The sequence below is a fragment of the Corvus brachyrhynchos genome, unplaced genomic scaffold (genome assembly GCF_000691975.1).
Source record: "Corvus brachyrhynchos isolate BGI_N302 unplaced genomic scaffold, ASM69197v1 scaffold525, whole genome shotgun sequence".
Taxonomy (NCBI): domain Eukaryota; kingdom Metazoa; phylum Chordata; class Aves; order Passeriformes; family Corvidae; genus Corvus; species Corvus brachyrhynchos.
In genome coordinates, this window is record NW_008238341.1 from 819,125 (window position 1) to 841,151 (window position 22,027).

At 54.7% G+C, this 22,027-nt stretch overlaps 1 protein-coding gene and 1 long non-coding RNA gene across 2 annotated transcripts in view; one reads left to right on the plus strand and one right to left on the minus strand.

Annotated features, from left to right (window-relative positions):
* LOC108446919 overlaps positions 1-6,476 on the plus strand; it is a 16,598-nt gene extending 10,122 nt beyond the window's left edge. The window contains exons 4-5 of the long non-coding RNA XR_001862257.1: positions 1,066-1,069; positions 6,392-6,476. This is a non-coding gene — a long non-coding RNA (uncharacterized LOC108446919). The remainder of the gene's footprint in view (positions 1-1,065; positions 1,070-6,391) is intronic.
* EPHA8 (EPH receptor A8) overlaps positions 89-22,027 on the minus strand; it is a 51,797-nt gene continuing 29,858 nt past the window's right edge. The window contains exons 4-17 of the mRNA XM_017735110.1: positions 15,016-15,171; positions 13,392-13,727; positions 11,063-11,187; positions 10,779-10,941; positions 9,912-10,008; positions 9,190-9,257; positions 8,580-8,705; positions 7,586-7,771; positions 6,917-6,978; positions 6,369-6,578; positions 4,239-4,388; positions 2,838-3,028; positions 1,654-1,809; positions 89-356 (exon numbers count right to left, since the gene is read on the minus strand). Coding sequence (XP_017590599.1) covers positions 242-356; positions 1,654-1,809; positions 2,838-3,028; positions 4,239-4,388; positions 6,369-6,578; positions 6,917-6,978; positions 7,586-7,771; positions 8,580-8,705; positions 9,190-9,257; positions 9,912-10,008; positions 10,779-10,941; positions 11,063-11,187; positions 13,392-13,727; positions 15,016-15,171 — 2,141 coding nt within the window. The 3' untranslated portion in view covers positions 89-241. The remainder of the gene's footprint in view (positions 357-1,653; positions 1,810-2,837; positions 3,029-4,238; positions 4,389-6,368; positions 6,579-6,916; positions 6,979-7,585; positions 7,772-8,579; positions 8,706-9,189; positions 9,258-9,911; positions 10,009-10,778; positions 10,942-11,062; positions 11,188-13,391; positions 13,728-15,015; positions 15,172-22,027) is intronic.

The following is a 22,027-nucleotide window of genomic DNA, read 5'->3' on the forward strand; positions in this document are numbered from 1 at the left end:
AAAGAGCAGAGTCATTATGTGTCCCCAGCCCACTTGGAAGGCTGCTCCCCCCTTCAGGTGGGGGAAGGAGGCAACAGGACCACCAAGGTATTTGGAATACCGTGTTTCCACCAACGCTGAAATCAAAGAGATGCTGGCAGGGCTCCAGCTCCTGGTGCCCCTGTTCCTGCTCACCACCCTGCTGCCCCTTTGCCAGGGTAAGTGTTAAGGAATGCCTGATGTGGCTCTGCAGAGCTTGTGATCAGAGATGCCTCCTGGGGCTGTTTGTGTTCAGCAGCTGGGATCTCATGGCCTGGATGCTGCTCAAGATCTTCTTCTGGTGGCCCATCATGGTGATTCCCAGGCTCCGAACATCCCTGGAGAACAAAAACACTGTCAAAGACACCTGTGCCAGGCCCCAGGGAGACAACTGCACCCCATGGACCAGCCCAGGAACCTGTGCCTGGCTCTTCTCCACTTGTCCATCAGCACAAGGCTGGTCCTGACGGGGGTCCATGGGCATCCTCCCAGGGACAGAGAGACTGCCATTCCCTTGGGCACGTCCTCCTGACAAGGCCACTGTGACAGCCCTATGGGGAGCAGGATCACTCCTGACAGGCTGGCAGGTGACAAGATCGATGCTCTGAAATTGGATTCAGTTTTAGTGAGATGCCCTCAGATAACCCAGTCAGAAAGACGGATGGATAATGAGCCTTCCCCATTCAAAAAATTCTCTGATGTGCATGAGAAACAGGGATCACTATCAGCTCAATCCCAGAGCAAAGGCCCCATGTACAGCCCCCGATCGATGCAGACGACAACCCTCTGTCTGTGTCTCTCTGTCTTCCCTTTCACTGCCACAGGAACCGCTGTCCAGCAGCTCCATGCCTTTGGACAGGGAACAAGGCTCCTTAGAGGCTGCAGAGGTTGTTGCCAGCCCTGTCACTACTGGTAACAGCACGGGATGGGGGATGTAAGCAGGCATAAGGGTAGGAGCTGGTATAGTTGCCTTCTTTTCTGGTACCGCTTGGATGCTCCACCTTGGAAACTCCCTAGACAGGTGGGAGATCAAGTTCCTCACAGCAGGAGGGTAGTGAGACAGATCTTAACCCACCCTTGGTCATGTGTTAATGACCTTCCAGTGATGCCTCCCTGCTGGCTGCACTGAGCAGGGAACCAGTCCTGTGCATGGGGTCTGGCAAAGCTCCAAGGTAATGCCCAGCTATTATGTTTTCCCAGTGATCCCAGAGAAGTTGCACAGGGTAGCACGGCCACACTCTGGTCCAGAGAGGCCTTTTGCAGGGGAAACAAAGATGAGAAGCACAGGGAGACAGCAACCTCCCGCCTGACCCTGCTGTGACCAGGAGGTTGGATTAGGTGACCTCCTGGAGCACCTTGCAACCTGACTTGCCTCCTATGGGCCTATGGTGACATTGGAGAGCCACCACAGAGCACTGGAGGTGACTTGGTGCTCACAGCCTCTCAGTACAACTCCCACACCTTCCCTCAAAGCTCAGCACAGCCTTGGACATTGTCCCAAGTCTCAACACCGTTTGCCTAGAGATATGTATGGGGCACCAGGGACCAACTAGAATGAGCCAGCCAAGGCAGGACAGTCACTGTTTGGGGCTAGTGGATTGGTGCAGGGACCCCCAGCCACGCCCTGCTACTCACTCGATGTTCATGCGCATCACCATGCCCAGGGAGGAGTACCCAGCCATGGCAAAGTTCTCCCGGTAGTGCCCCAGTCGGATGGAGTCCAGCCAGTCCTCCACAGTCAAGCAGCTGGTCAGGTCGAGGAGACCCCTGTCCAAGCGTGTCTGGGTGAACCTGGGAGCAGGACAGAAGGGGTTAGACAGAAAGGTTGGTCCAAGGTGACCAGGCTGTGAGGGCCACCTGAATGCACCTATAGAATCAGGAAAACATTAAGGCTGGAAAAGCCCTCTAAGATCATTAACTCCAACTGTTGACTCAGCGCTGCCAGGGCTACCACTAAACCATATCCCCAAGTGCCACATCCACACCTCCAGGGATGGTGACTTCACCACTGCCCTGGGCAGCCTGTGCCAGGGCCTGACCTCCCTTTTCATGAAAAAAATTTCCCTAATTTTAAACCTAAACTTCCCTTGGTGCAACTTGAGGCTGTTTCCTCTTGTCCTGTCCCTCATTCCCTGGGACCAGAGGCCAACTGCTGCCTCGCTGCCCCCTCCTCTCAGGGAGTTGTGCAGAGCCACAAGGGCCCCCCTGAGCCTCCTTTTCCCCAGGCTGAGCCCCGTTCCCAGCTCCCTCAGCCGCTCCTGGTGCTCCAGCCCCTTCCCCAGCTCTGTTCCCTTCTCTGGCCACGCTCCAGCCCCTCCATGTCTTTCTTGTCGTGAAGAGCCCAGAACTGCCCCAGGATTCAAGGTGGGGACTCACCAGTGCCCAGCACAGGGAGGCAGTCACTGCCCTGGTCCTGCTGGCAACACTATTCCTGATCCAGGCCAGATGCCGTTGGCCTCTTGCCCACCTGGGCACACAGCTGTGACCCTGCAGATCCTGCAGAGCAGGACAGAGAGAGCCTTCACAGGCAGGTAAAGGCAGGGATGCTGCTGCATGGGCAGGGATGCTGCTGCATGGGCACTGCTGCACTTCCTTGGCCTTGGCATGGGGGTGCCATGGAGGGAGCAGGGGGCTGAAGTGCAGGAAGTTCCTCACTACCCACCGCTACCTATGCCCACGGGCCCTGTGCGTGTCCATGGTCCCAAGGGCAGCCATTGGTGCCACAGCCAGTCAGAAATAGCCCTTATTCCTGCAACCTACGTGCCCTGCCCAGTATCAGTCATCAGCCCCTGCTCACACAGGGGTCAGGGAGCCCTCACCTGTTCACGGTGCCCATGCACTTGAGATTGTCAGGGTTGCGGATCAGCTTGTCCAGGATGCCCACAATCTGGGAGAAGCGAGGCCTCTCGCTGCGGTCCTTCTGCCAGCAGTCCAGCATGAGCTGGTGCAGGGTGGTGGGGCAGCCCATGGGGGCAGGCAGGCGGTAGCCTTCCTCCACAGAGTTAATGACCTGGAAGGAAGCCACACGCCGCAGTGGAGCTGCACCCCCATCCCGCTCCCAGCCCCCGATGGGAAGATCCGTGAGAGCTGCTGGGGCCATGGGATGGGGAGCAGAGGGCTGGGCACAAGCTTTGTGCTAAACAACAACTGAATGTCTGCGTGCAGGCTCTAAGCAGAGCTGGCAGCAGGCTGGACACCACACACATACAGGAAATCAATGCTATGACAGCAGAGTTATTTAGTGGTGCTGTGGCCTAAAATATTGCAGCTTCCCTCCAGCAGACAAGCCACGAGGGCTGCACTCACACTCAGTTGTTCTACAGCCAGGGCGTGGCACTGGTCAGCAAGGCTGGAGGAAACCCTGCTTGAAGGAATTGTGTGGAGGAGGTAGTGTAAGCCACTGCATTCATGCCCTGCTGTCACCAAAGCCACCACAAAATAAAAAGAAACCTAGGAAGAGAGGGGAGTCCCAGCACAGGGGGAGATTTATAGAACACATAGGTTAAAAAAGGAGTCCTGTGATTCTGCAGAGCCAAAATACTCATTTTACTCATTTACTGCCTCCTTTTGGAAATTTTGCCCTCAGGTTGTGGTCAGGATTATAACCTACATTCCCCTTCAGATTTCATACTACTCTTCAGGTGAGAGTGGCTCCACACAACTCAGACAAGCCCAAAGCCTACAGCTCGGTGGGGCTAGCCTGAGGCTGTCAGCAACCTCACCTGGGCACTGGAAGGGATGGATGCCCAGCACTGGGACTGGCAGGCTGGTGCAGTGCGGCTGCAGGGATCCTAGGGAAGCCCTAACCCCTTCCAGGGACTGGGAAAGGTGGCACAATGTGCGGAATCTCTCCAGCCAGCAGAAAGGCAGGACTAGGGACAGCCACGGTGCACACAGGCAGCGTGGCAGCGACCTCCCTGCCTGCATTCATACCAGGCACTTGAGTCAGTGTCCCCAGGACGGGGCAGGACTGGGAAGGGCCAACAGGTAGGTCAATGACCAGTGAGCTCCGGTCACTCCTGGGAGCCACGGGACTGCAAAGGCAAAGGCTGTGCAGTGCAGAGATGGACTGCTGTCCCCACAGAGGGGACGTGCACCCTGTGCACAGCCCTGTGGGGATGTGAGGAGAGGCAAGAGCTGATCCTTGGGGCCCTGTTCCCAGCCCCCCACCACGCTGGCCTGGGGAGGGCAGGAGGAGGGGCAGGTTTGGCAGCACTCACGTCCCGGTTGGTCATGTTCCAGTAGGGCCGCTCGCCGTAGGCCAGCACCTCCCACATGACTATTCCATAGCTCCACACATCACTGGCTGAGGAGAACTTGCGGTATGCGATGGCCTCGGGAGCCGTCCAGCGGATGGGGATCTTCCCCCCCTGGAAAAGTGAGTGAGAGTGGAGGCTCAGAGCAGGCAGGGCTCAGCATCCTGAGCTCTGCAGCTAGGACAGCTGTTGGACAAGCAATAAGCTGAGGTGGCGTCTTATGGGAAGGACTGAGGAGGCAGTGTGCACAAGATAAGCCCAAAGGTGTGTGTGAAGGACGACTTCAAGGTGTTTCCAGCAGAGCAGGGAGAACACTGTGCTCTTTTACAAGGTCTTCATGGACAATTTGGTCCCCCAGTGCTCAAGAGACAAGGAATTCACAGTGATGAAGAGGACCCCTGGGCTACCAGAGTACACAAGCACAGAGCTGACCCTGGGTGCAAGCAGAGAACCTGACTTGAGCAGACAGGGAGAGTGATGGGATGTGCTCCCTGTCCTTCCCTGCTTTGACAGGCAAACACCGAAAAAGAAGACGCATTCAATTAAAGGACCATGCTGACAAAAATTAGCAATGTATGGACCAAGAATGCTTTTAAGCTGGAAATGTGGTTGCCAGACATCTGAAGAGGAAAGTTGCAGTATAGGGGACATTGGCTGGGCTTCCCAGAGCATCTGGGGCAGGAATGGTGTGTCTGGGATCACCTTCCAGGGATACCGGTATAGGGAGAGTTGCCTCTACCTCTACCCAGCTCTGCCTGCCCTGGCACATGCCTTGATAAGGACTGAAGATGGAACAACGTGTCTCTTGGGAGAGTCCCTTGGGGGAAGCAATCTCCTGAGCACGTTGAAGACAACACAGGAGGAACACAAGTTGCTGAACACAACAGAAACCTCATTTGAAGGGTACCCTGACTGAGACCTCACCAGAGATCCTGACTCTGGCACTGCCTCCTTGTGGTTCAGCTCCACCCACACTATACGTTATCCAGTCTTCCTCCACAGCAACCAGCTCTGGTGGGTTTCACTGCACTGAGGTGCCTCAAAGCAGCAGAAACCAAGCAGCAGGAACCTCCCCGAAAGTTAAATTATCTGGAATGCCCTGCTACTTCTTGAGATACCAGAGGGAGCAGGTGAGTGCATGGACACACAAACAGTGAGCCCCTCTGGCTCAGCTTCTCCACTTTGCTGAAGCCATGAAGAGCATGAAGGCCACGTTCGTCAGGCTGGGCCATGGTGCACTCATCCCTCAGAGCTGCAGCTGCTCTGGGACATGCTTGGCATCAGCTACCCCAAAGGAACCTGAAGCCCTTTCTGCTTCTGTAGTCTTGGTCTTTCTGAGAAATGATGCTTGGAATCCTCAGCTACAGCTCCAAACTGGCCTCCATCAGGAACAGTCTGTCCTCCAGATATGTGCCAGGGGAGCACACTAATTCTTTTCATGGAGAGAGAAGAGCAAAAAGAGTTCATTTTATTTAACATATTCTATGTATTTCATGAAAATGTGTTTCATTTTGCTTCTGATGACCTCCCATGGAGGAGAACATCAAGCTCCAGAGCTGCCAGGTTGGCTAGAAAAATCTCAACATGGCTTCACAGACAAAAGTGTCCTGCATGAAATAAAAACACAGGTTGCAAAATCAATTCCCACCTTTTCCACATCCATGAATGAGGCAGTCACATGGAAAAACCAGTGTGTGGCCACAATGCTGAAGGGTAGACCAGAACACCCCCCTACGGATTGACGGGTCTAGGACAACTGAGGAGTGGATGGAGCTACACAGCCTAGGGAAGGACTCCAACAGGGACACGTAAGCCACACGTGCCCATGGGAGCAGTTGGTTGGGGATGTTTGATAACTCCCCGCCCTCCCATCCTGCTGCTCTTTGTTCACTGCACACTCAGTTCTGGGATGTCCCTGTGCGAAGGACAACGCTCAGGACCTCTTTGGGTTTGAGCTCTTGGCCCAGATGTCAGCAGGAGGTGACATCACCATTCCTGCCCTACCTGTATGGGCTTGAGAGTCTCTGACTTTTCCATGTGTCAGTGGCCTGAGGCAACAACAGTCACTAGGGACCAGCACTGTGAGCCACCCACCGTGGTGGTGTACGCAGCATCAGGGTCGTCCTCCAGGACGCGGGAGAGGCCGAAGTCGGACACCTTGCACACCAGGTTGCTGTTGACCAGGATGTTGCGGGCGGCCAGGTCCCGGTGCACGTAGCCCAGGTCAGACAGGTACCTCATGCCCGCCCCGATGCCCCGCAGCATCCCCACCAGCTGGATCACCGTGAACTGCCCGTCGTGTTTCTGGAAAGGAAATAACCATCCTGTTGGTGCTGCTGTCATTAAACCAGCCCCCCAGTGCCTCTCATCTTTGGCTTAGTCCAAAGTGCCTCCAGCTTGTGCCCCTGCCCACTTCCTTGCCCTCTCAGTGCCTCTCACACATGCTCAGGCAGTTGTCCCTGCCTTTGCAGTGTCACTCCAGGGAGCCAGACACGATGCCTGGAGCCTGTGTCTGCTGGAGAGGTGAGAGCCCAGCACCCACAGCTCTCTCTAACACAGGGCTTTCAGTGGCTGAGAGGCTGAGGAGCAGGAACCAGCCCCAGGGGATGTGCAGTGAATGAAAATACAAACTCCCTCCTTACCCTGAGAAAGGTGTCTAGTGAGCCGTTCTCCATGTATTCAGTAACAATCATTACCAATTTGCCTGCAGAAGACAAGGGAGGTCAGGTTAGCAGAGAAGTCACCTTCCTCCGGGAAGCCCAGTGCCAGGTTTTTACTGGGAGAGACATGAAACCAGGCCTGTGGGTCTTCTGCAGCCCCTCAGACTGGTGTCACCCCTGCGCTGGGCAGGACTGGCCCAATGATGGGGATGTGGCAACAACCCAGACAGGTACCCCTCCCTCCAGGTGCCATTGATATGGCTGGGTCAGCTTCGTCACCCTGCTGAAATTTGCATGCCATTAGTGTAAGGCTTTGCATCAAAATGTGCCTTTTTGGAGGAAGACTTCAAATTGTGATTCAATACAGGCAGCCTTTAAAGTAAATGCCTTTGAGTAGGACATCTCCCAAACCAACAACAACCTGGAGCACACTGCAGAGCAAGGTGTGGAACTGCCACGGGAACTTTGTCCTGGAAGAGAAGGCAAGGGCGTGGCTGTCCCAGGTAAATGCACGAATCTGAAAAGCCACTGGGGCAGTGAAGGATGGAGTGCACCCAAAGCGAGCCCTGACCCCCATCTCCCAGGCTGCTCACAGGGAGATACATCCCAACTCTGCCCCGCCATACGCTCCCTCCCCTGCCAGCCACATACTCCTGGTGACCACACCCTCCAGGTGGATGACATTGGGGTGGTCGAACTGTGCCATGATGCTGGCCTCACTCAGGAAGTCCCGCCTCTGCTTCTCCGTGTAGCCTGCCTTCAGTGCTTTGATGGCCACGGCAATCTCCCTCTTCCCTGGCAGCTTCAGGCGGCCGTAGCACACCTCTCCAGACTCCCCTGCAAGGCAAGGGAAAGTGGGGGCATGGAGAGCTCCTCCACTTCTTGCACTCACCCGCCAACACCACAAATCATCCAGTCTGTCAGCATACTCACAGCATGCCCCAGCCCCTCTGGGTTTCAGTCTGAATTTCAACCCCCTCCAACCCCTCCAGGATTCAATCCTCTGAAAGGATTGCTCAGCTCTGGCTTCCTGTTCAGGAAGGGTGGGAACATCAGAAACCACCTGTCTCTGGTGCCTTTCACTGAAGGCAGTGGGCCAAGAGCAGTGATTGCAGTGGCACTTGCTTTATTGTTTTTAATGAACAAATTTGAGAGTCTCAGAGCAGCCAGGATGACCCTCATCATTTCTCTGGGTTAAGCCCTTAGGGTGCTGCTCGTGAAGTTCAAGCTCCATCTCTGCACTGTGCTTCCCTGAAAGCCCCTGCTCCTATGCAAAATTCCCTTTTGTTCTGAAAATTTACCATTTCGCTTGCAATTTCATTTGCATCTTGTCACCCCAGGTTTTTCATGGGTGCATGTTGGGGCACCCATGGGGACAGGCTGAGCCATCTGCTGTGCCAGCCTGAGCCACCAGTGCCACACCTGCTGACAAGCAACCCCCTGCACCAGGCTGCTCCAAAGGGTTTATTTCACTCCCCCAAACCCCCACTCTATCCGAGGTTTTGATCTCACAAGGATAAGGAGCAGATGAAGCCCTGCTGAGCACGGCTCTGATCCCAGCGGGCCAGGGGCACGGCACAACCTCAGATCATGGATTTCCCCGAGCAGACACGATCCAAAGAGGCAGCTGGGCCCCAGGACTCACCAGACCCAATGACCTTCTCGATCTTGATCCGGGAGGCCTCTATTTCACGGGTGAACTCATGCACAGCTTGGCAGGGGTCCTCGTACGTGTGGGGGTCCACATAAAACTTGGACTCGGGGAACTTCACTGCCAGGTTTCAAAGTGGAGAGAGGAGATCAGCACTCTCAGGCAGCCATGCTGGGAGGAGGGACACCCAGCAGCAGGGCAGAGGATGGGCAGGGGCAGGACAGGCTGAGGAGCCACAGAGATGCAGCACAAGGAACCCTAAGTCACTCTTTGGCCCAGCAGTGTCCTCAGAGCAGTTCAGGACCAGGCTGCCCAGGCGTTCTCCACATGATTGTCCCACTCCATCACTCCCCCCCCCGCCCGTGGCCTGCTGCTCTCTGGGATGATCCTGCTGCAGTCTCAGTGCACCCTGTTCAACCTTTCAACCCCATTACCAGGATGCCCCTGGGATCAGAGCCCCCGCTCAAGTCTCCTAAGACATGTTCCTAGGAGGAGGCAAGATACAAAACCCCTCCCCCTGGAAACCACAGCAGTGTCAGGGGGTAACAGTCCAGCTCTGCCCCTCCATGGGGCTGGCTGGGGTCCTTCCCAGAGACTGTCCTACCTTGCCCATTCTGATAATGCATCTTCTCCTCATCAGAGTCCTGGAAAGCCTTGCTGTACCCACAGTGCCTGCCACAGGGGGACAAGGGTCAGAAAAAAGCCCCCATCCCCCATCCACAAGCATTCCAAAAGCAGGGTGGAAGGCAGTGCATGCCGGGGCTGTGGGCAGCCAGAGAAAACACGTGGCCATCCACCAGCTGCATCCCTGCATCTCGCTGGACTGACACTTTGGTCTGGATCAAAGAACTCTCCAGGTGCTCTCTGAGGCTTGGCAGTGCAAAAAGTATGTGTGCTCCACATGCCTGGCTCAGCCACACTCAGACAGAGCACACAGTCTCCCTTGGATCTGTCTGAGGTAGAAAAGATCTCTCCACTCCTGACCTACCCACCAGTCCATCCAGGTAGCCCTTGTACTGGTACTAGTTCTGGTACTGGAATTGCTATTGCCTGTGCTGCTAATGTTCCATATATCATATATTATAGTGTATATACCAATTTATTACTATTCAGCCTGCTGGCATGAAGAGGGGAAGATCTGGAGACTGGCTCTGACTCAGGGAAAGTGGTGACCCTTAAGTGAAGTCTCTTGGCTGCTTATTAATCCCAGACCTATGGATGCTCTGGACAAACTGAAAGGCGAAAAGTTGTGCCAAAGTTCTCCCGTCCCTCCTGTCCCTGTTGGAGACCTCCAGAAAATCCCCCTGGCCTCCAGAAAACCCTTACCTCTTCTTGCAAATCAGAACTACCAGCAAGGCGACGAGGCCAGTGATGAGTGTCAGGCAGATCCAGACGATCGTCATCGTGTCGTACCGGAGAGACGCTGAAGAAGCAGGGTAGGAAGGGGTGAGCTGAAGTGGGGACTGAAGTGGTGAATGCACTGCTGAGCTCAGGAGTGTATCTACCCCATGGTCGTCAAAGGTAAAGCCTTGGGATGACCATGGGGTCATGGTCTTCAAAGATGAAGCACTGTTCCACTTACTCCCAGTTTTAAGCCTCTCCCAGTGTACAGGGACCATTTGCATGTGGGGAAACCAAGCCAAGATCTGAGAAAGCCATGGTGACACAGCAAACTGGTACAGAGAGGAGATTGGAGCCTCAGGACCTCTCTACGTCTTCCCTGAACTAACTGCTACATCCTTCCTCCCTCTTCTTTCTAATGTATAAGCATAGATTCATGGAATCATTAAGGTTGGAAAAGACCTCTAAGATCACTGAGTCCAGCCATCAACCCAGCACAGCCAAGGCCATCACTAAACCACATCCCCAAGTGCCACATCAACAGATTCCTCAAGCACTTCCAGGTGTGGTGATTCCACCACTATCCTGCGCAGCCTGTTCCAATATCTTCTTCCAGTGAAGAAATATTTCCTAATATCCAATCTAAACCCTGTTTCAATTTGAGTGTTTCCTCTTGTCCCAAACATCTCAGGAGTGCAACCTCAAGCAATCCCTGCAGGCTGAAATGCCAGGGGATGTGCCTCCAGGCCCCCTCCCTGTGTGGTGGAGGAACAGTGGCCACGGAGAAGGGCATCACCAGGGTCCATGCTCTCTGCCCCACACTTCCCTCACCCCACACCTGCACACACTCACCCGGCTTCCCAGTCTCCACCTCCACAGTCTGACTGAACCTCCCACAGCCAGCAGAGGTGCGAGCCCGCACCTGGAAAATGTAGCGGGTTGCAGGCTTGAGCCCAGAGATGGTGGCAGTGGTGCTCTTGGATTTCAGAGTCGAGTAGCTCTGCACTTCCTTGTCCTGGGGACAATCAGCAACAAAACTTTATCTGCATCAGCACAGCGACCAGACTCTTCCAAAGAAGCCCCTTGTGCAAGGCTGGCTGATAGCAGGGGCCTCTGAGAAACAAGCTCAGCGTTACCTTCTCGTAGTACTTGATCTCGTACTCCAGGATGATGCCATTGGGCTGGTCCGGCTCTTGCCACAGCAACGTGACACTGTTCTGGCCTGTGCTCTCCTGGTGCACCACCACCACCTGTGACGGGGCTGGGGACCAGACACAGGGGGTTAGGTGCCTGCTGATGGGGGGGAGCAGGACACAGCAGCAGGGAAGGGTGGAACTGGAGCCCCAGGCAGGACCCCTGGCTTAAATCAGGCTTCTGGTTTAATTAAAGCCATGTGGAGATGAGTGCTGTGATGGGGATTGCAAACAGGCTTTTCCTTGCTTTGGCTGCCTCAGTCTCTTTCCCATGGAGTGAAGCAGCTCTGAGAAGATGAGAAAGGAGGGCACTGTCCCAGGACAGGCAGGAGGGGACACTGGTGATTTGCTGTGATCTGGAGCCAGAGAGGAGAAGTACCAGTGGGGCTGCAGGTCATGGAGACCCCTAACAGGACTCTGTCCTCTCTTGTTCCACCTGGGATAAAGGGAGAGGGGCAGGGGAAGAGGGAAAGGGGAGATGATAAGTGTGGTCAGGGTCTGAGCACCAGTCTAAAAGTGCCCTGGGGGTGCTCTGCCGCCCTGGTATATTTGTCATCTTCCCAGGCCTGAGCTGGGAGCCTGTGAATCAGTTCGTGTACCTGTAGCCACGCCTGAGCTGTTGCTGTCACAGCTGGAGGAACCAACTCACCAGCCTCTTTTCCCACTGGGAAAATACCCACTGGAAGTTCCTCAGAGTGTGATGGCCAGGTGCAGCCATTGGGTATGGCTCATGGGAAGTTTCAGGCCCCACTTGTGAGCTTCACTGTCAGGTGAAAAAAGAGATGTGGCAGCCCTGGGGAAGATAGCTGCTGTGGCCATGGCTGCAGTGCAGGGGTGTCACTGGAGCAGCACAGAGACCAAAAGAGGCCACACAGGGGCTGCAGCAGCAGTGGGGCACCCAGGGACTGAAGGGCAGCAATTAAAGCTCAGTTCATCTTTGGGGCTGGCTCCTCTGAGAAGCAGAAAATGCTGCTGGTACAGAGCACCCTGGGGAGATGGGACAGGATGGGATGCTGGGAATCAGTTAAACTGCATGAGCATGGGCAATGCCTTCGCTCCAAGCAGCCCCAAGGAATCTGTGCTGCATCTGCCTCAGCCGTGCTCAGCCTTTGGGGCTGGGGGGACAAGGGTGACCAGCACCCAGGAGGTCCCCCCATGCAGTGTCAGGGTCCCTCAGCTCTCTGGAGGGCAGGGGGCTCTGTCACATGCAGCAGCTGGAGCACAGTAGCTGAACTACCAAATTCCCAACCCTGCTGCTTTCACAGCACCTGCTCAGAATCCATTTTGCGGCTGAGAAGTCAAAATGGGAATATTCAGCACTTCCTGAGAGCATCTCCATCTGAGGCATCAGGCTGAGGCAGCTCATCAGCACTTGGAGGGATTGTGAGGGATCAAGCCAGCAGGACTGAGCCACTTCCACGTGCTGCAGAAGCGCTACAGGCTGGCATTAGTGACAAAGGGACCTGTTCTCATGCCAGCCTTGAGCTATCCAGCAAGGCTCCCCAGGTTTCTCCTGCTGGTACCCCTGCCATGAGAGCAGAAGGGGCTCAGCATCATGGGAAGTTCCTGGGGGCTCATTTCAAACTGGGAGGACTGACAAGGAAGGTCAGTCCCTGCTCTGAACTCTCTGCCCACAGTGTGCTCCACGGAGAAGTGCCATGGAGCAAGGTCCTGTCCTACCTGGGCTACAGCACTGCTCAGTGGTTTCCTGGGGAAAGAGCATTTTGCAGTGAGGAATTTGCAAAGGTGAGACATGCATGGGAAAGACTTTTCCCAGCAAACATTGCTGTCACTTGCTGGGGCCTGGCATTGGTGTGAGCTAAGAGCAGAGCATGAACTGCTGCCTGGCCCTTTGGGAAGGAACAAAAGGCTGGAGGATCAGCCTGAAACATTCATGCTCCACTTAGTGTTCCTGTCAATAAACGAGTGTTCTCCATGTCCCCCGTCTCCTGCAGAAAAGGAGCCTCCAACAGCGGCTGCAGGCTGAAGTGAAGGGAAAGGAGGAGGAAAAAGGACACCATGAAGCAGAACCAGAGAGGGATAAGAGTTGCCTTGGGCAGCAACTTGTCCCCAGCCCATCCCAGCTCCCCGAACCCACCTCCAGCAGCAGAGAGGACAGGGGTCACATCTGGCTGTCCCAAGCCCATCACCAAACCAGCCCTTCACTGCTAGAGCAGGTTCTGGATCCCACAGACACTGGCTGGAGCAACGTCGGAGCAACATCAGCATCACCCCCACAGGCCAACCCTGGAGGGGGGTCTGCTCCTCCTACCTGCCTGGTTTGTCGTGATGTTGGCGACTGCGGCTCTCCTGGACTCCAGGCTGAGGTCGGAGACGCCGTTGACGGCCTCCACCCAGAAGGAGTAGTTGGTGTGTGCGAGGAGGTTGGTGACGGTCAGCGCTCCCTGCACCAGGCTCATCTGCTGGGGCACGAAGCGGATGCTGCTGCCGCAGGCCTCGCACGGCCCCGCGTCGCCCGCGCAGCGCCGGCACAGCACGTTGTACACGATGTCCGCACGGCCACCCTTGTCCAGCGGCGGGCCCCACTCCAGGGTCACAGAGGTGCCGTTCACACTGGAGATCAGGTTCACAGGAGCAGAGGGGGGCCCTGGAAGAGAAGTAGGGATTCAGACAGAGCGAGGGCTGCTGGAGTATTGGGAATGGTGGAGTGTGGGACCGATGGAGATGCACCTTGGGCAGCAGGAGCTGAGCGCACAAACACTGCTGCAAGGGACACAGAACTGCCCAGAGCAGGGAATGCACTGGACACGAGACAGCAAAGACTCAGCAGGGCTTGGGGTGAAATGCCTTGGAGGTAAAATGGTCTGGATCAGGATGCCAAGTGCCAGATGTTAGTTTTGGGAGAAGCAGGAAGCAATGGTGAAGCATGAAGATTTGGGGGAAGAGCCACAGTGCTGATGAGCTGGATATGCTCACCTAAAGGGAAAGGTAAACCCACATCTCCTTGGCGAATTAATAAACTTGGGTGGATATTCCTTAGGGAAACACAGGTCAGATGCTGCTGACCCCTCTTTCACCCTGGCCTCAGCTAGCAATGCCATGCCTGTCTGTCCTCCTGGACCAACTACAGAAAGGAGGACTCCCCCTGGGATGTCCTTGTCCCCTTTTAATAGCACTGGGCCCCTCAAAGCAGTCTGTTGCAAAGCTGAGCTGAGACCATATGACAAACCCTGGTGTCACTGTCCACCCACAGAGGAGGAGAGCACAGCAACACTTGCACTGACCCCATGGCTGCCCAGGGGTGTCTGACCACCCGATGCACTTCTGGGAAAGGAAAGCTGGGGTGGGGCCAATCACTTCTCCCAGGTAACAAGTGATAGGACAAGAGGAAATGGCCTCAAGTTGTGCCACGAGAGGGTATTAGAGAAAATTGCATCACAGAAAGGATGGTCAGACATTGGAACAGGCTGTCCAGGGAAATGGTGGAGTTACCATCCCTGGAAGTGTTCCAAAAAATGTGTGGATGTGGCACTCGGGGGCACGGTTTAGTGGTGAACATGGTGGTGGTGCTGGGCTGATGGATGGACTTGATGAACACAGAGGCTTTTCCAACCTCAATGATTCTGTGACTCTCTGATTCTGGTCAGTGGTGTTTGGAGAGCAGCAGGATGGGGGGTGACACAGAGGCAGTGAGGGAGTGCAGCTAAGGGGGGCTCCCAGCTCACGTGCCAGACAGAGACTCAGGGTTGTAGGGCTGGAGGAGCACCTTGGGCATCAGGCCCAGGGCCAGGGGAGAGTGCTGGGCTCAGCCAGGAGCAGCTGCCAGGTCCAAGGATGTGCCACGTGCCCCAGTGCAGCACGGCTGGGCACAGGGCAGCCAGGGGTACTCAGGGGGTACTCAGGGGGTACTCAGGGGATACTCAGGGGGTACTCACGTGTGCAGGCGGCGGAGGGGGGGCCCTGCACAGCACGGTAGAAGCTGCTGTCACAGCGGCACACGCGCGCTGCCCGGCTCTCCGAGTGGCTGTGCAGGGGACACTTGGCACACAGCTGGTCCCCAGGGGCTGATTTGTAAAATCCCAGCTGGCAGGCTGCAGAGAGAAGGACCCAGGTCAGAGGGATGTGCCTGGATGAGGATCATCCCACGGCTCAGAGGATCCCACCAGCACAAAGCTGGGCTGTGCTCACACATTGAGCACAGGAAACCAGCCTTCTCCCCTGCACCGGGGTGAGTCCCCTCCAGCTGCCCACCTGGAAACTGGGCTCTGTGGAAACTTCTGTCTGTTCCCCCAGCTGCACTTACTGCCATCCTGACACCTGTTCCCCACTCTGCTGTTCAGGAGCTGCCTGAAAAGCTCCAGCTGTTCTCCTCGCACCTGTGCCTGCTGTCCAGCCACTGTCTGCCCTCAGGACAGAGAGCACTGCAGGGATCAAACATGCAGCACTGGAAATCTATTGGCACCTATTCCAAAAAATCATTTATGGAGCAAATTTACAACACAGTCCCCACTTCATGGTGGTTGCCACAAACACTGGCTTGTGCCCAGGTTCCCAAAAGCATCCATGTGGGAGGTTTCAGAAATTAAATCTCCACACCTGGGACATGGTACATGTCCCTCCACAAGACCCTGGGGTGCTGCCACACAAAGCAACAAGTTCCCTTGCACAAAACCCCAGGGAAAGGGCCTCTCTTGCTGCATGGCACAGCAAAAAGGCACCACACGCCCACTGCTCTCTCTCTAGAGGCGGAGGGACATTCAGGCCAAATGAGACAGCCTTGAAAAGAAGTTTTTTTTCTGACAACACAACCTGCCTGCAGTTCCTCTGCCTCCTCCTGATGCAGGAGCTCATCCCACGCCAGGTCTGGCATTGCTCTGCTTCATCCTCCCCCCTTCTCCCAGCAGCCCCTCGGGTGGATCATTTGTCACACAAACAAACAGCTCGTCTCTTGTTAGGAAAATCGATTTGTTCAGGAGTGACATGTGGCATGTCAGGTATCTGTCTGGGGGTGGAAGGATCTGCCCTCTCTTGCAGGCTTAGATTCCAAATAAGGGAGAGCAGGCTCTGTCTGGGTCCCTGTACTCCTGAGGTACTTTTAGGACCACTTGCAGTGATTCAAGGATTATTCCTGGCTCTGACTCATCTCCGTTTTTCCCCCCTGAGGTAGTAATACCTTCATTTTCTCATCTTTACCTCCAGTGGCCAGATCTGCATACAGCCTCAATCTTTGCTTTCAGGCATGTAAAAGGGTTTTGTTTGTGATCCAGCATCCTCAGTGGGCTGGGTCCCTCCATGCTGTTTGCTCTGTTGTTTCAAGGTGCTGATTTGTTTTCTATTAATAACCCTCTTTCCTTGCCACAGATCTCCCTGGACTGATGCTACCAGCATATTCCACCTATCACACACTGCACAGTGACACAACAGTTTTATAACTGAGCTACTCTAGCAATGGCAGCTGAAGGCAGTGCTCCAGTCACACATCCCTCATGTGGAGACCACTTGCTGGTCCCTCTCCAGGCTCTGTCACCAGTTTCTGTGGCACTTTTGCACCAAACGCTCTGTTAACAGCAGAGGAGTGATACCACTGGCAGGATTGCCATGTGCTGCACGTGCCAGAGGTGGTACCACAGGCTGGTGTCACAGGCTGGTGTCACAGGTTGGTGTCACATCTTGGTACAGCAAATGCCAGCAGTTCCAGACTTTGTTCCTAAATTCCTGCTCCTCCACTCCCCAAAGGGCATCAGGGCAAGGAGCAAAAATGCCCAAACTTGGGGATGCAAGGGAATGCAGATGTGAAATTGCAGCAGCTTGGGGCTGGTTTTGTTACCCAGCTCTTCTGGCACCTTTCACTTCCCCAATGGCATCAGGAGAGGAGAGAACACAGGGGATGCAGATTTCAGGGGAGGTTTGCTGTCCCTTGCCAGCCGCACCAAGGACAGCCCAAGACATTTGGCAGGTTCTGGTGCTGACTGGTGCTGATGATACCAAGAGATTCAGGGACTCTGCCCTTGCCAAAGGCCGCCTGATGCTGCAGCACCCTCCAGTCTGCAGCCCTTTGGTTTTGGGTGTAAGACTGAGATGAGCACTGATACATCCTGTTCTCAGGTGGGGACAAATCTGGGAGGCAGCTAGCTGATGAAAAAAAACCCCAACCAAACTCCAAAATAAATTGGAAGAAAGAAGATTTCCCAGTTTTTCTATGTGGGAAAGGATGAAGACACTGCATGAGCATGGCTGGGAGGTGAGCAATGGGACAGCCCCCGTCGGTGCCGGGCAGGTGCAGGTCAGGAACTGCTGCCTTTAACTTGTGCAAATGTCCCTTGGACCTGCAAACCACCATCATCTCTACGCATGCAGCAACCAGGGACTTGTGATTCCAGAGGCATTGGAGTGGCTCCCTCCACCACTATTTAATTAAGAGCAGAGAAATCAGTACTACCTCAGGTAGGGAGAGGCAGGCAGCAGGAAGGATGGGAACACGAAGCACAGCAGATTTGCACAGAGCAATTGTAATCACTTAGCATTTAATGCTGTAAAAAAGCCATTAATTACCTGTAGCAATGAGTCACAATTATTTCAGATGCACTCAAGGGGAAAATTATACTAAATGACAAATTACAGGTGAATTTGTGCACCAGGGCAGAGCCATCGGGAGCCAGCTCCCGGCACATGGACAGCATGAGCACACAGGGAGGGCTGGGGAGCACCTGGGGCTGGGGCAGGCACTGCCTGGGAGGTCATGCACCTCTGGGTGTCTCAGTGCCCACTTTAGAGGGAAGCAGGACACACGTGCAAAGCCTTTCACAGGCACGGGAGAGGGCACCAGCTTGAACCTGCACAAGGCATAAAATACCTCCAGTACAGGACGCCAGGCACGTCCTGCTCCAGATTGAGCTCTCTCATGCCATACCAGTGACATGCGGAAGACCAGGACCCCCAGGTTAGTTCTGGGAAGAGCAAACAGCAGAGAAGTGCCCAGCAGGAAAAATTCAATCAAATGCACCAGGTCTAAAACACACAGGGCTCCAGAGGTGTGGCTGTGGCACACACAGAAGCCTCCCAAATCTGCAGCCATGCAGCAGAGAGGTGCAAGAGTGGTTGTTCTGCTGTCTTCACTGCAGTCAACTATAGCCACCTGCCAGAAATGCCCTCCCTGGAGCCCTGGGGAAGGTGGGGTTTCTTTTATTCCCATTATTTGATGTAATTGACACCCTTGCTCTGAGTCTGAGGATCCTGCCACTTTGTGAGCCACCAGAAGTGCTGCTATGGAGTGCTCCTGTCCCCAGTGCCACCCCCAGTAACAGCCAGCCCCGCTGCCTGTCCCAGCAGTTTGATCTCACATGACGGTGTGGTTTTGCAGTGCATGTGGGACAGCAGCACCCCTTCACCTGCCACTCAGCTCAAGATTTGCACATCTATGTTCTTCCTGCAGCCCAAACACCTGGCTGATCCCAGTGTCACCAGCAGAGCCTACAAAACCCAGCACTGAACCTGTGCTTGGCAGAGCACATCTCTAGCCCTGTATCACCCCAGACCTGTTTGGATCTGTTCCATGGGGCTTCCGCTGATCCCCCCACCCTGCACTGCACACCTTGCCTGTTTGTCCACCCCACCAGCCCCACTCTCATGCGCCACCTGCCCAAAGGACTCCGGAGCAGCAGGTTTGCCTCAGGAACAGTGAACATGGAGGGATCTGCCAGCCATCTGGAGTTCGGTCCATTTGTTTCACTCCCCGTCCATCCTCTGGGGACAGGACAACATCTGCTAATAAGCTGGCAGAGCTCAAGAGATGATGGATGGACCTGTCAAGGATACGCTAGCAGGCAATGAGCTGCTCCTCTCCCTCTCAAGTGGCTGCCTGGGAGCAGTGCTCTGCAGGTGGCCCTGGTGGGACCACCAAGGGCTGCTCCAGTGGGGCTGCAAATGTGAGCACTGCCCCCATGTCACTCCCTCTTGGCTCTGTCCTCAGCCCAGGAGGTTTGGGCGGGGTGAGGGCATGGCTGAGAGGGTGACATGGGGCAGCTCTGTGACACTGGTGCCACGAATTGCCCCTTTTCCTGACCCTTTGACAGATCTGGGCATCCACAAGCACCAGAAGAGCAGTCATGTATCTCTCTTTGGCCATGCTGGGAAGAGATAGAGATGGAAATAAAGGTGTCACAGCCACTGTGACAGCCAGAGACAGGCACGAGTCCCAGAGCCCCCCAGGCTGCACAAGCCAGCACAGAAAATCCCAGCTCCTTTCAATCCAGTTTCAGCATGATGCCTCCAATCTCAGCTCCCATATGACACAGACACTGAAACAGAAGCAGGTTATTCTCAGCCCTGTCTTAAAATGAGGCACCTGCCTCATTGCCCAAAATCTTCTGTTTTAGCAGGGCTGTTCTCCCCCTCCCCTGCAAGGCCAGGTCAGTCCTGGCTCTGGGCTGTTCAGTGGCCTGGAGGGAGTTTGGGGGTCTGGCTGGGCTGGTGCTCTCAGTAATCTCCTGGTCCTGACATCATGCCTCACCCCACAGTCCTGCTGGTGCTCACACACCCTCCTTGTGCTGCTTGTCCCTGCACTACCCCAGCCCTGGTCACCTCTGGCCCCTGAGCACCACATTAGCCTGTCCAGAGCCCCACTCCCACCTTGCAGCCCCTTCGCACAGTTCACAACTCTTCCCGCCCTCAGTACAACCCATCACACCAGTACACACCCCTGAATTTGTCTTTTACCACCCCAGACTCCAGCTCACATCATCTCCCTGCTGCTTGGCCCTTCTTCCCACAATTAACCCACTTCACACCCCATTGTACCCCTGAGTCTTTCAGAGGGGGGAACAGGAGGAGTTTTTTACCCATGACTGCCTTGCAAAGCCAGCAGAACCCTGTGCTTGAGGCTCCCAGCAAATGGCCCACACAGCAAAGGACACCCTGAATCCCTCTTGGTAACACCCAGATTTCACTGCCACCAGGACAAGCTGTATTTAGGAGGGTCCCACCCTTCCAAGTGGAGTAATTTCACTTGAAGTGCTGGGAAAACTGGAACCATAGTTGTACAGACTGGCTGCATCTCAAACTGGAAATCTGCATGATGCTGCCATAGAAAAATCAGCAGGTCTTAGAGTCACAGAATCACTTAGAATCAAACCCCCAGCCTTAGAATTCCAGAATCCCAGAATGGTTTGGTTTGGAAGGGACCTCAGAGATCATCCAGCTCCCCTGCCCTGCCATGGGCAGGGACACCTTCCACTAGACCAGGTTGCTCACATCCCCATTCAGCCTGATCTCAGTACTGTTGGACACACACCTGACTCTCTTCTGCTCTTCCCCACATCTTAAAAAATGAAAAAATAAAAGCAGGAAACACCCAAATCTCAGTTTGCTACGAGTGCTGCTCTGCTGCCTGGTGCAGACATCCTTATGTGGGAGTGGAGGTGACGCTGTGCAGACTTGTGTAGGTGAGACAGCCTGGCACGCTCGGAGCAAAGGCTTTTTTATAAAGCTCATCCAGGGAAACGCTACAGCTTGCCGGAGTCAGATGGAAACAGGCAGCCTAGTGCCAGAATTAGAAAAAAAGCTGTTTCCCAAACTCAGTCTTGTCAAAGAGTTTTAGATAAAAGTATCCAAAGCTTCTGAAAAAACCCCACAGATTTCACCAAACCATAAACAAACCCAGAAAACAGAGTCTGGAGGAAGGGGTGGGGCCGAATGGGGCACCCCTGAAGGGGACAGTGCTGGAAGTAACCGGTAACCCTGTGTCACTGTTGCAAGGCATGAAAGAGGAAAGCACACACAGACCACCAAGAACTTCATCCCATCCCTGGCAGGAGCTGGAATGCAGTTTGGGGGGGCCCTCTCAGCACATCCATATGGCTGTGGATGTGTAGAGGGGCTGAGCTGGAAAATGAGGGTGCCCAGACATCCCAGGGCCAGCACAGCCCTCGCCCCCGCACAGCTGAGCCCCACCAGCCTCTGCAGAAGTGTCAGCAGCAGCAGCTTGTTTTCAGAAGGGGAAGAAGTCATCACACAAACAGTGACATGGGTGGCATCTGGAGCTCCTGCCAAGGGCAGAACAAGTTTCTGGCAGGGCCCTACTGCTCTCACCAAGCCTCTGAATGTGCTGGTGGGGAATTTGAGATCCCCGCCCCCCACAGTTGTTACACTATCCCCAGGGCAAGGACTGGTGCAAAATCCTGGTCTTTCCTTCACTGTGTCCAAACTTCCCCACAACAGCTTCTAAGGCACCTGCACACTGGAAACCCAGAGCAACAGCCTGTGTTCACCACCTAAACATGGCCAAATTTTGTGGAAGAGTTCAAAACAAAAATCCCCAAACAAAAAAAAACCACATTCCCAAACTGGTGAATGTCTTCATCCATCACAGCCCAGCTGCTCTTCACCACTTCTCAGAGGGCCACAGAGACCTGCTAAGCACAAATAAAATTTGATTAATCCCCATCACTACCCAGAACTCCAGCTCAGGATCATTCTCACCCTTCATTTCTGTCAGTGCTGAAACACAGAAAACTCAGAGGAAAAGTAGCACACAATAAAATGATCAGCCAAGGAAAAACCCCATACTGTTGTGTTGGTGGGACACAGTGCTGCTCTGCAGGCACCTCCATCCTTTTTGTTTGTTCCTTAGCAGAGAAATAAATAGATGGGTTTAGGTGCTGGGGTGCTGCTTTGTTTTGTTTTCCAATTAGCCATTGGATTTTAGAGGAGGGAGTGTTGCTGGAGATCCTGGGATCACCCTGTCCTGCCTCCTGCCCTCTCCAGCGATCTCACTGGGCTGAATCAGCCACACACACACAGCCCAGCACCCCTGGGGTCCAAGCCTAGCAGCCAGGTCTGAGACAGTGAGCTGGAGGTCCCGGTATGAGACAAGTGTGAACCCAAGGATCCCACCCCAAGGTTGGATAAGCCTCTAGGGGAAGAAGTCCTTGCTAATGAAAAAGGAAAGAG